This window comes from Sceloporus undulatus, chromosome 6, assembly GCF_019175285.1.
Source record: "Sceloporus undulatus isolate JIND9_A2432 ecotype Alabama chromosome 6, SceUnd_v1.1, whole genome shotgun sequence".
NCBI classification, from domain to species: Eukaryota; Metazoa; Chordata; class Lepidosauria; order Squamata; family Phrynosomatidae; genus Sceloporus; species Sceloporus undulatus.
Window position 1 is genome coordinate 93,800,923 of NC_056527.1, and position 12,457 is coordinate 93,813,379.

General features: G+C 44.2%; 1 protein-coding gene across 1 annotated transcript; it reads right to left on the minus strand.

The window, feature by feature from the left end:
- Positions 1–7,606: 7,606 nt before the first annotated feature.
- On the minus strand, positions 7,607–12,023 carry HOXB2 (homeobox B2). The gene is made up of 2 exons (XM_042470983.1): positions 11,594–12,023; positions 7,607–9,269 (listed from the first exon to the last, which is right to left on the minus strand). The coding sequence occupies exons 1-2, from the start codon at positions 12,021–12,023 to the stop codon at positions 8,530–8,532; spliced, it is 1,170 nt and encodes a 389-aa protein (XP_042326917.1). The 3' UTR covers positions 7,607–8,529.
- Positions 12,024–12,457: the final 434 nt, after the last annotated feature.

Sequence of the window (12,457 nt, forward strand, 5' to 3'; positions counted from 1 at the left end):
CTCTAGGGAGGCTCCTTTTTGGCATTTCATCAGCAAGTAAAAACTTTTCTGTTCTGACAGGCTCTCTAGGAATTGACTGCAAGGGCTTTTAATAGTGTGCTGATTATGGTGTGTTCTGTTGATTTTTATCTTTTGTCTCGTAATGTCTCTGTTTTACAGGGTTCTAATTCTAGGTATGGTTTAACTGTTTTTTAGTAATAATTGTTATACATTTTTGCTTCCCCTTTTGCCACAGTTGTAACTATATGTGCTTTCTCTATCTAAGGAAAATATGAGAAATAAATGAATTGGTGGTGGTGGCGGCAGTGGCAGTGGCAGGCTTGTTATTCCACTGCTGGTACCAGCAGATCAAAACTATGTGTCTAGTTCTAAAATCTAGTCTAACTCAGACTTCACTATCCATTCAATGATGTCAGTGATTCATGAAATGAATCTGTTTCTTGTCAGATGACCTGTTGGACAAGGAAAATAGGTGCCACATATCAAATCCTTGAACTTCAAATTGGAATGAAAGGACATGAATTGGATGGGGGGAGATGAGGCTAAATGGTGGGATGGTGGCATAGTATGTCACTAGCTATACACAGAAAACCACCATGTCTGTTCGGTTAGCAATAACCTGGAGGTCTAGAACCTATTTTAGGTTCTTGATTAGGGATTGGGTTAAGCATCTTGGATAGCTCCTTTCAAGTGGAAATAAAAACCCAGAGCAGATTCCTTGCCCCACTGACATCTGAACCACTAGGCACCGCTGCCAAAATGCCTCCCTCTGGCAGCACATTCTGTTTGAATATTATGTATCCTTATTACCTTGAGGTCTTGAAACTCTGTGTGTCCCACACATGAGCTGTGTATTGGCTCACAAAGAGTTTGAAATGCATTTCTGTGACCTGGTAATGTAGACTGTGTTTATCAGAGACAGGCAGCCTATTCTGAGATACAGAATTATTTTGATTGCTCAGCAGCCTTTCCCCCACCCTCACATAACTATCAGAGAGGAGGGCTTTCAATATTATTATAATGATGTTTAGGACATCATTTAGTCATCTCAGGGCCACAGAACCATCAGTTCTGAACAAAAGCAAGGAGATCCCCATATATCTAGGACCGGAGGACCCAGAAATCATCACTGAGTCTGCTCTACAGCTCATCCAGATTGCATACAAATGTGGGTAACAATGCTCTGGGTTTCTCCCCCATTGTTCCTGTTGTTGTTTTATTTTTTAATGAAAAGCAACCTTGGGAGGGTGCTATGTTGATTCGAACACTGGTGTGAGGAGGGAGTGCTTCATCCTTTCCCCACTGGCCCTTTTCCCACTCCAAATCATCCCCTCACAGCTGCCTCCAGCCCCCATGGGAGTAGCAGATGGGTGTTTATGCTTGCCTCTTAACAATGTTACTTAGCTTAACAAGGAATCTGGCAAGGGCCGACAAAAATGCTCCTCTCTGGCATCCTGCCTGTAATTTTATTTAATTTTTTTGAATTTCTTCCACTGCAATAAATGTATTTCTCTTTCGAGTAGCACTCATCTCTTCCCAGGATAGTCTCTCTTGGGGTCAGTCATGTCCAAAGTACCAAGGAAAGCTATTCATTATCCACAATTTTATTTAATATTACTGACTTCTGGAATATGCTCAAGTATGGCAGAGAAATGCCAGACACTGTCCAGAAATAAGCTATTTATTCATATGTGTCTGTAGCCTTGCAGAGGGGAAAAGAGAACGATATACTTATTTCAGCTCTTGTGGCACGCTGATATTTCTTTCCTGCCTAAACCTACTCTCCAACATACTGTGAGAAAATTAAGGCCATGTCTGCTGAAGAGTGCTCTGTTTTTTTGTAGAGAATAGAACCTATGTGATCCAAACCTTGACCAAAAATCATGCTTTTTATTATCGAATATTTAAAAACTGAAATGCTGATCCTTAAGCAGAGCTTGAGAAAGTTACTTTGCAGGACTGTAACTCCCATGGCTAAGGGATTCTGGGTGTCATAATCTAAAATGTAACTTTTTGAAGCTTTTCCCTCAAGGCTGCCAGGAAACTAGGGTTCCCAATCTACATATCTTTGCCTTGAATTCAACATATGTACATACATGTCAGATGTAAATACAAGCTGGTAATAACCCTGCGCACATGTTTAAAGATATGTCCACATGTTCAAGTTCTACACTCTACACAGTACAGAGGAGTTCCAAGTTTTAGCACTTCTGAGCGTTCTCTTATGGGGCTCAAATTTTTAAAAATTGCTTCCTTTTTCTGGGACACCGGAGACTCCATGATTAGACACAGGCATTAATATTGTTGTTCTGTGAAATTTCTTGTGCATGAATTTTGGTTTATGCTCAGGGTCTAACTCAGCCTTCCCAAAATGTGTTGGACTCCCATCAGTGTGTTTTGGGGCTTGTTGCCATCCAACACGTCTGGAAGGAGTGTTTACCATGTTTGATGAGGCTGGTTTAATGTCACTGCATTTGAGATTAAGAAGAAAAACCTCTCATCTGTTCAACAAAATTGGCTGATGAGATCTGGAATGATGAATCTGCTTTTCTGCTGGAAGCACATGATGGTCGGATGGAGTCTGTTTGAGAGGGAACATGGCCTCTGGAACTGTTTGTTGGGGATGGCTCAAGACTGGCAGGTAATTATGAATTTTTTGTAGTTGCATGTATGTTTTTATAGAACAGTAAAACACTAGTGATGATGATGGTGATGATGATGATGATGATGATGATGATGATGATGATGATGATATAATACCAGCTAGAGGAATGAATGATGTGACTTTTATGAAGGCAATGACAAAATGATATGTGAAATATTATAAAATTGCTTAAGGCATAAAAATAATATTAATAAATCAACAAAAGGGGGAAAGGAAGGAAGGAAGGAAGGAAGGAAGGAAGGAAGGAAGGAAGGAGATATAAAGTGTGGTAGATTCTACCTTAATTTAAACAAAGGAGTTGCCAGTCTGAGAGTTTTCAAAGGCAATTGGCTTATACCAAGCCACACAGTGTCCATTTAGCCAAGTATTGCCTACTGGCACTGGCAGTATTGCTCACACATGAAGTGTTTCCTGTTATCTTGTTCCTGACCCTGTTAACTGGAGATGTTAGGTACTGCACCTAAAAAATTAGCCCTTTTCTCCCAAGTAAGAGGGCTTGACATCTCAGCCCAAATAAATGACTAAAGTCAATAAAATTCTCCATGTGGAAGCACATGGAATTGTATGAGGTGGGCCATCCCCATCATACAGTTTCAGATTTATATGAATTCAGGACACAAAGTGAGTGTGGCATAAGGATCAGAAGGGCATGGGAGACTTCAAGGGGAGTTCATCTTAGGGTCTCCATGTACCTTCATTAGGATTGCCAACTAAGGGTGGGTGTTCCTCACTCTTTGCTATGTTGGGGAGAACTGGTTTAGTCCAACAACATCTGGAGGGCCATACATTGCTCCTCCTGCTTTAACAACCAGGGGCAGAAATCAGCGGGCCGGGCTACTGTTGCTGCTGCTGTTGTTTTGCAAGCTGGAGATAAAACATAGTCATTCAGTTATTGTTGATAGATGAAGTTGCTGTTAATAGAACACAAGGATCAGAAGTTGCATAAATTATAGATAAAAGATGGATGGATGGATGGATGGATGGATGGATGGATGGATGGATGGATGGATGGATGGATGGAGAGATAGCCCACTTATGAGCCCATAACAGCTCTAAGCTCATCTGGAGAGGCCCTTCTCCCTGCCCCATCAACTTCCCAGGATCGTCTGGTGGAAAAAGGGAGAGGGCCTTTTGGGGTGGGATCTCTCAGACTTCAAAACCCTCTTCCAAGAGAGGCCTGGATGGCCCCTTCATTGCCTTCCTTCAGTCAGCAAGATAAGACACTTTTAGTCCATCAAGCTTTTGGAAACTGACTGGGGTGGGCTTTTAATGCTGTGCGGATTCTAGCACATACACTGAACACAGGCTTCTGAACTTAAGTCTTATTTTAAGCCCTTGAAAGAGTTGTCTTCTTAAATGCTATAGACTGATATAGACAGATAGGAGTCATTATGTATTATCAGGGATCAGCTTGAGCCAAGTTGACCAGACAATAGTCTATGCACTATTTCCAATGCCAGGGCAAAGTGAATAGTATGATGCTGCAAGAAACTTAAAATACAGTATTATGCATGGCTACTCTGAAGTACCTCCTGCAAAATTGTATGGGCCATATTCCCAAGTATTTACACTGTATGTTAACTGCCCTAGGAATTTAAATAAAGATAATGTAAGGAATAATTAATAAGTACACAGACACACAGATAAATGCATAAGACTAGAGGCTAAGTCTGATTTATTATTAAGTCCTATTGAGCGCAATAGAGTGTTTACTCTTGAGGACATATACATGAGAACAGACTGCATGGGTCACAATACTATATGTAATATAGATATATATAGATTTTTGGGTGCCCACTGCATGTCACATGTAGAGCTCTATACTGTCTGAAGGGGAATCCTATGTTTTAAAGCCATGGGAAGTGTGATGGGCTGCAGCATAATATGCCTCCTCAGTATATATATCAAGATAGGTCTGGAGGCCTCCTCTTCCTTGCAAATACTGTATCACCTATCATGCAACAAATAGCTGCGAAAGGTACCCCTAAACGATAGTGGTTGCTTTTGAGGAACCTTGGAAAAATTACTTTTGGGGCTCTCTGAGCCAGCAGTGGCCATTAGCTTTACAAAAGACCTGCTCCTGACAATGCTGAAATGGATTAACATGGCCTTTTGCATTTTTGGACTCCTTTTGAGGGCATGTCTATAGGGACTCACTGTAGTAGATCATCATTGCCTGAATCAGGAAAAAAATATTTAAAATGTATTAATAAGTGTATGCATTCTCTGCATGGGATTTACTAAACGGAGAGACAAATGGTTCCTTCAAGAAAAAAAGAAAAAGAAAAAAATGGGAACATTTACATTTGTTCTCATCTTGCCAAAAATATTATTTTGACTAGCATGTGATTAATTAGTATGGCAGGAAATGTGGAATGAATGAATAAAAAAATACTGCAATCCTGTGTAACTTTACTCAAAAGTAAATCCCATTGTGCTCAATGGGAAATATGTTCCACAGTATTGCAGCCTCACCGCATAATCCCATGCATGTTTACTCACTGGTAAGTTTCCCTTGTGTTCCATGAGGTTTACTCCCATGAATTTGGCACATAATTACAACCTCATGTGCAAGGCTGTGCAAGCCTGCTCAGAAAGAAGCTCCAGTGATGTAAATGGGCCTTCCTCCTTTGTAAATGCACTATATTAACTATATTTTATATGATTTTATATTATATTTTGTGGTATATATTTGATGCAATTTTTTTATATAGATATTTTAAATGTTCGAATTTTATAATAATGTTAAAGGCTTTATCTGTGAGCCGCCTTGGGTCCCTCTGGGAAGAAAGGCAGGATATAAATGAAATAAATGAATAAATAAATAGAGGACTGCAGCCTAAATAGATATATATTTGCTGGATTTCTTGTCTGCAGATTTCTGTTTTATTGCATAGAAGCTTGGCTTCCCTGTAGTCTGTGGATTTCCAAAAATAAAATCCCCTCCTCTGTGTGTGTCTTGGAGTGCCTTTAACAATATGGAGTGCATTCAACAATGTCTGTGTGTGTTGGGAGTGTCTTTCACAATATCTTTATGGGAGGAAGGTATCAATACGCAAGAGGAGCCTTTTGGACCAGAAACACACCTGGTTTGTTTTCTTTCTTCCGTAAAGATGGATCCTTCTGCAGCATCCTGAGCTCCTTCCATCCTTCTAGGAGGTGATTCTTTCAAGCAAGGAGTGGAGGGAATAAGGGAAAGAAATGAAGCACAGTGTGTGTGGGTGTGGGTGTGGGTGTGTTTCTGGGAGGGGGCTTGCATCAGTCAGTCTGCCAATGCCTTTCATAAAAGATCCCTCGGATGAAGGGCGCATCAAGAGAATTGTCAGTTCTTGCTGGATTCAGATCTGACTCTGAGAGGCTGGGGGGCTTTCAGGAGCCTTTTCAGGAGGAGAGGCAGCATTCCGCCAGCCTACACTCGCCCCTCTTCCCCACCCACTCGCCCCCAGGAAGAATAGAAGGGTTTCTTCCATCTATAATGGCTGCCTGGCCTGCATTCCACCCACCCCTCCGGCTTGTGCAGTCTTTGCCCCTGCGCCATTTTGAGCTTTCTTCCTCCTCTCCCCCCCCCCAACCTTATCCACAATCTTCCAAGCTCCAGATTCCCCCCCCCCAATCCTGCTCCCTGTTGTTCTTTTGGCCCTCCTAATGCGAATTGAAACCCTCCCCAAATCCTGCCATGTTGGTGGGGGGGAACCAGTGATTTAGCAAAGATGGAATATGATTCATTTGTGTGCCTTGCCGGTGTGAACATTGTGGATTGTCACCTCGCCCCTGATCCCTTTCTCTGACCATTTCCCGGTCCCCTCTCTTCATTTCCCACCTCTGGACACAAACCTAAGTGAAAAATCTGTCTGGATCTTATGGTTATTATTTTTAAAATAATAAATAGGGGTGCTGGGTGAAAAGGCATCAGTGTATTAGACTTGTTCATTATGATATTAGACTTATTCTTTCACCCCAGCCTCCTCTGAGCCTCCAAAGAAAGAAAGAGAGAGAGAGAGAGAGGACAACGAAACCATCTTCTTCCATCTTATATTTCGCCTGTTTGTTGCCTAGATCGGAAGGTTGAAGATTATAGTCTAGAGATGGAAAGCTGCCCCTGAGTTCTCCTTGTCTTTTCCGTCTTAAAATGCTCCCTCCTTTGCCTATATTTGCCCCTAATTTGGAGAGTCGCCTTTTTTTCCAGATCGTTGAGATTTTGAGATAACTGACTTTTGTTTTCCCTGTGAAACTGTCTTCTAGATTATTTTAATCTCTGGAAAGAGAAATAAATTCTGAAGTCTCTAATGTAGCCTCCTAACAATAAGATAGAATAAACACCTTTTAAAAAATCCTGCCTCTATCCTTCCTTCCTTGCTTCCTTCCTGTCTCTCTCTCTCTCTCTCTCTCTCTCTCTCTCTCTCTCTCCCTCCCTCCCTCCTTCCTCCCTTCCTTTGTTCTTATTAGTCGTTATTCTCAGCCATTATGGATACTTCAATAAAGTGAGAGTTTTATATGAAAACAAATTAAAATTCTTCCTTCTCATAATGACGTTTCTCCCTGTACCTTTTTTTTCTTTTTCGTTCAGATTTACTCAGAATTTTGTCTCTCTTATTCAGATATTTTGGTGATCCGACTCTGCTTTCCATGGGAACGGAGGGAAGTGTTAAAAACGATTCCAACCCGAGAAGTCACCAGCATTTTAAAAAGGTCTCTATTTTGTTTTAAATAGGCAGAATTCACTGATAGTAATATAATAAAATATTATTTGAAAATAGCCGGCAAATAAAATGATGGCATAATATATTCCAGTTCGGTAAATCCTTCCGCGGCGGCAACGATCCTTTCTTTTCCCTGAGAAAGATGTTTAATAGGAACAAAACCTCCGTGAGTTTTGAACGGAACACAATGGAATTAGACTTTTTAAAAAGAGAGAGAAATGCATACCAAACGGGTGTAGCATTTTAGGACTATAATGCCATTTATTTAATCTATGAAAATAATGTACAATAAATAAATTTGCATTTGACTATGAAAGCATTTAAATAAATAATCTACCTTTAAAACATTCAAGGAAGGGGCAAAACCTCCGGTATTGTTTTTTTATTATTTTTCCATTTTGTTTTTAAATTAATAAATCTAAAGGTCTTGTTGGGCTTCCTGAGAAATTCGCTTTTAAAAAAAAATCGCATTTTTTTTGTCTGGAAAATTTTGGAGTTAGAATCTTGGTCCCAAAGATACTGAGAAATCCAGGCGGTTTCTTTCCTTCATCGAAGAACTATCTCCTGGTTCCAATTTTTTTATATCATTAGAAGCTGGTCTCCAGAAGGCATCCACTTCCTTCTTATGGAATACAAAACAAACGGGGGTAGAAATACCTGAATTGAATGGACACATGGATTCCTTTTAAAATGTGACAAAACACTTCAAAGGGATGGGTCCACTAAATTAAAATGAATAAAAATAAACACACAGATTTTTTCCTCTCTCTCTCTCTCTCTATGTATGTGTAGGGGAAGGAAAGGGAGGACTAGAATGGGATGGAGATAACTCTGGGTGGAAATGGCTTGGTGGGACTTGATGGACTTGTGGGTCTGTGTGTGGTTCTTGTGTGCCTTCAGGTCCTTCTCGACTTATGTCGACCCTAAAACGGAGCTATCATGGGAGTTTCTGGGCAAGACTTCTCCACAGGAAGTTTGTCGTTGCCTTCCCTTGAGGCTGAGAGAGTGTGGCTTGCCCAAAGTCACCCAGTGAGCTTTGATGCTCAAGCGGGGGAGTGAACCCTGATCTCTAAATTGTTGTCCAGCCATCCCAGGCAAGCTCTCTGCCATTCCTAAGGATCCCTTTCAACTCATAGGAAGGCCATGGGGGGGGGCGCTTGCTGCCTACTGGAAATTCAAAGGCGGCAGGTCGAGGGTGCAGAGGGTGCTGGTGAAGAAGTCCAAGTCTTCCACGGAGAAGCTGAGGGGGCTGTCTAAGAAGCCCTGGAGGCTGGGAGAGAGCCTCCCTGGACTCTGGGGCTCGGAATCCACCGAGAAGAGGCTCAGGTCTGGAGGCAACCAAGGAGGTTTCTGGCTTTCCAGGATGGCATTGTCCGGGGAGGAAGAGGAAGAGGAGGAAGAGGAAGAGCGAGCACCAGCTGTTCCATTGGGAGCCCCCTCGGGCCCTCCTTCATCTGTGGGGGTCAAGTAACCAGAGGGGGTCCTGCCAGCTGGAAAAGGAGGGCAAGGCAGCGCCAGGGGGTCCCCAAATGGGGAACGGAGGGTCTCCTCCTCCTCCTCCTCTTCATCATCATCATCCTCTTCCTCCTCCTCTTCCTCCTCCTCCTCTTCCTCTTCCCCCACCATCTCTTCGCTGCCTTCGCGGTCCAAGCCGGCGTCCCCTCCGTCGGGGATTTCTTTGTGCTGGGTTTGCCGCTTGTGCTTCATGCGACGGTTCTGGAACCAGACCTTGACTTGCCTTTCCGTCAGCTCCAGCAAAGCCGCGATCTCCACCCGACGGGGCCGGCAGAGGTACTTGTTGAAGTGGAACTCCTTCTCCAGCTCCAGCAGCTGCGTGTTGGTGTAAGCCGTCCTCAGGCGCCGGGAGCCGCTCCCGCTGCTACTGTCCAGGACAGCCTGGGCGTCTTGGGGGAAAGGAGACAAACAACAATAAATAAAGTAAGCACAAGAACAACAAGGATGCAAAGCTGGGGTAAATTCAGCCAGCAGCCCTGAACTGTGGTCTCCTTTCTCTTTTTATCTGGAGGGAGGGAATGGGATGGGGATCCCTTCGAATGTTTGAGAAAACTTTGCCAAGTTTTAGAATCCAAAGATATAGTCTGTGGAATCAGTATGGAAAGAGATCTTGCAGCACCTTTGGGACTCACTGAATGAAAGAAATTGGCAGCAAGAGCTTTCCTAGACTTTAAGCATGCTTCCTCATAACCAAATGCATCTGAGGAAGTAGACATAAGTCTCGGAAAGCTCGTGCTGCCAACTTCTTTCTGCAAGAGCTCTCTCTGCTTTGCAAAGTTTTGTGCCTCTCTGGTGCGTCTCACGGAGTGGAGATCACACACACACACACACACACACACACACACACACACACACACACTGAAGCTTTCTGGTGCCCCTACAAGGAGAAGGGCAAGGCAAATCTGTTTCTAAATATTTGCCAGGAGTGTACAGGGTCTGAGTTTAGAGAAGGCCTCCTAGGAAGGCAGAGGGCCCGGCTGTGTCCTCATTTTGTTTGGATGCCACCAGCTAAAGGAAGCCCAAGCGATCCCAGCATCTCCTCTTGGATTTTCAAGACAGGAGGCCAGCTTGGCCTTCTGGATCTTACCCTTAGCCTCCTCTGCTCAAGTCTCCTTCTTGGATGCCTGTCTGGAAATAAAGAGTCTGTCTCATAATGTAGCTAAGTGGCAAAGCCAGGCAGAAGAAGAAAGAGGAGATGATATAGGGAGGGGAGGAAGAGAAATACACAGTTGTGGGTGTCTCTAGGGTTGGCAAAGCGTGGTCAAAGTTGGGGGTTCCTCAAAAGAATTGCCACCCTTTCCTCTCGCTTTCTCCGTCCTCCTTTTAGAAATCTAAGCCCTTTCAAAGACTTTCCTGGGATGGAGGAGGAAAAAGGGCACGGAAAATAAGGAAAGGAACCCCTTTCCTTTCTCTCATCACACCGATGTTCCTAGAGAATGGAAGACCCTCTCAGCCCAAGGACAGAGGGCTCCAAGAAACTACTTCTTTGGAAAAGGGGTGTGTGGTTGTTTCCCCCGTTCCTCCACCCGCTCTCTACTAACCCTGAAATAAAAGCACCTCGTTTACAAAACACACCACAGAAATCTCCATTCTTCCTTTTGCAAAAATCGCCGAATTGTCTTTTCTTCCTGGTTGTCCTCTAGGATGAAATAAGCCAAGCGCAAAGACAACCGCAAAAGAGTTGCGACGGAGGTGCTTTATGCGACAGGGCCAGAAATGAATGCAAGAGGACGAGGTTTATTCTTATTCTGATTAAAGGGTGATGAAAAGCAAAGAAAGAAAGAAAGAAAGAAAGAAAGAAAGAAAGAAGGGAGGCAGGAGGGAAGGAAGGAAGGAAGGAAGAAAAACCCAACCTGTCCCTTTCCAGTTGTTTATTTTGCTTAGAGCTGAGTTAGAAATGAGAACCAGGAAAGGCTCTCACCCCCCTTTTTCAAGAGATAATAGATTTCAAAGAGCAGAATTTGGGGAGGGGGCTTCTCAAATGAGAACCCTTCAGGGCTCTCACCCCTTTTCTCAAAAGGTTTTTAAATAGAAGAATTAGGTGAAGGGGATCCCCAAAGGAGTGCCATGAAAAGCTCTCGCCCCCCCCCTTCCTTGTAGGTTTTAAAGAGCACAATTTGGAGAGGGGGATTCCCAAGTAAGGGCCATTCAAGGCTCTCAGCCCCTTTCTCAGGAGGTTTTAAACAGCAGAATTTGGGGAGGGGGATCCCCAAATGAGAGCCATGAAAGGCTCTCTCGCCCTCTTCCTCAGAAAGTAGTAGCTTTGAAAGAGAAGAATTTGAGGAAATTGAGAGTCCTTCAGGATTCTCTCCCTCCTTTCTCAGGAATAAATAGGTTTGAAAGAGCAAAATTTGGGGAGGGGGTCCCCAAGTGAGACCTATTCGAGCCCCCCACCTTTTCTCAAGAGTGAGTAAAAATTGGGGAAACTGAGAGCCCTTCAAGGCTCTCACTCTCAGGAGCAAGTCGGTTTGAAAGAACAGAATTTGGGGGAACTGGGAACCCTTCAAGGCTCTCTTCCTCCTTTCTTAGGACTAAGTAGGTTTGAAAGAGCAGAATTTGAGAGGGGGGTCCCCAAGTGAAACCCTTTCGAGGCTTTCAAGCCCCCCTCCTTTTTTGTCAAGAGTTAGTGGGTTTGAAAGAGCAGAATTTGGGGAAACTGAAAGTGGGCTCCCCTCTCCCCCCCCCGTTTCCCTCACATGAATGCCATACAGACCTGCAGGAGAACCTGCGTTGGATCCCGGCAGGGAGGCAGGGAAGGCGACGGGGGAAGCGGAGGCCGGGGCCGGGCTGCCTTTCTTGGAGCCTTTCTTCTCCTTCATCCAGGGGAACTCTCCGGCCAGGGTCGAGGCCGGGGGCTGGGGCTGGGGGGGCCCGGTTCTCTGGGCCGGGCCATGCCTCCGTCTCTTTTGGCTCCTGGGCGCAGGCTGGCTGCTGCTGTTGCTGCTGTTGCTGTTGCTGCTGGAGGAGGAACGAGGATCCGAGCCGAGAAGGCTTTGCTCCGAAGGAGGAGGAATTAACGTCGGGGGCTCCTTGATTGATGAAGTTTGAAATGTCTCCAGGACAGCGGGAAGGGACGTCAGACACTCCGCTAGCGAGGGCTGGCTGTTGATGAAGCCGATCTCCCTCTCAAATTCAAAATTCATGGCTTTTTCCAGGGGGGCCCAGTGCAGAAAGGGAGGGAGGGGGATGGATGAATGAATGATTGAAGGGGGGGGGGAGGGAGGGAGGGGGGGGGGGGGGGGGGGGGGGGGAAGGCAGGCAGGCCGGCTTGATCCTGAAGGCCCTTCCAATATTTTATGTCGCCTGAGCATTAATATTATCTTTGCCGTCTCCTCCCTTCTTCCCCCCACCCCAATAAAATAAAATAAAACTCTTATATTGCAGATAATGCAAGCGTATGGGGACCTTGCTCTATTAAAGTGACGTGCGGGGATAAACTGCAGACAATTCCTGGCCACGTGGCCTGGCTGGCCCAATCGCAAGGCCAGTCTGGTTGGAAACAGGAGGTTTGTTTTTCAGGGAATGGCATAATAATAATAATAATAATAATAATAATAATAATAATAATAATAATAAT

Bases quoted from the DNA above. Each gene is read 5' to 3' on its own strand.
- HOXB2 (XM_042470983.1), bottom strand. From the start codon at position 12,023: ATGAATTTTGAATTTGAGAGGGAGATCGGCTTCATCAACAGCCAGCCC. The intron at 9,270-11,593 runs GTCTGTATGGCA...CTTTCCCCCAAG, and splicing joins CAACGCAGGTTCTCCTGCAG to ACGCCCAGGCTGTCCTGGAC.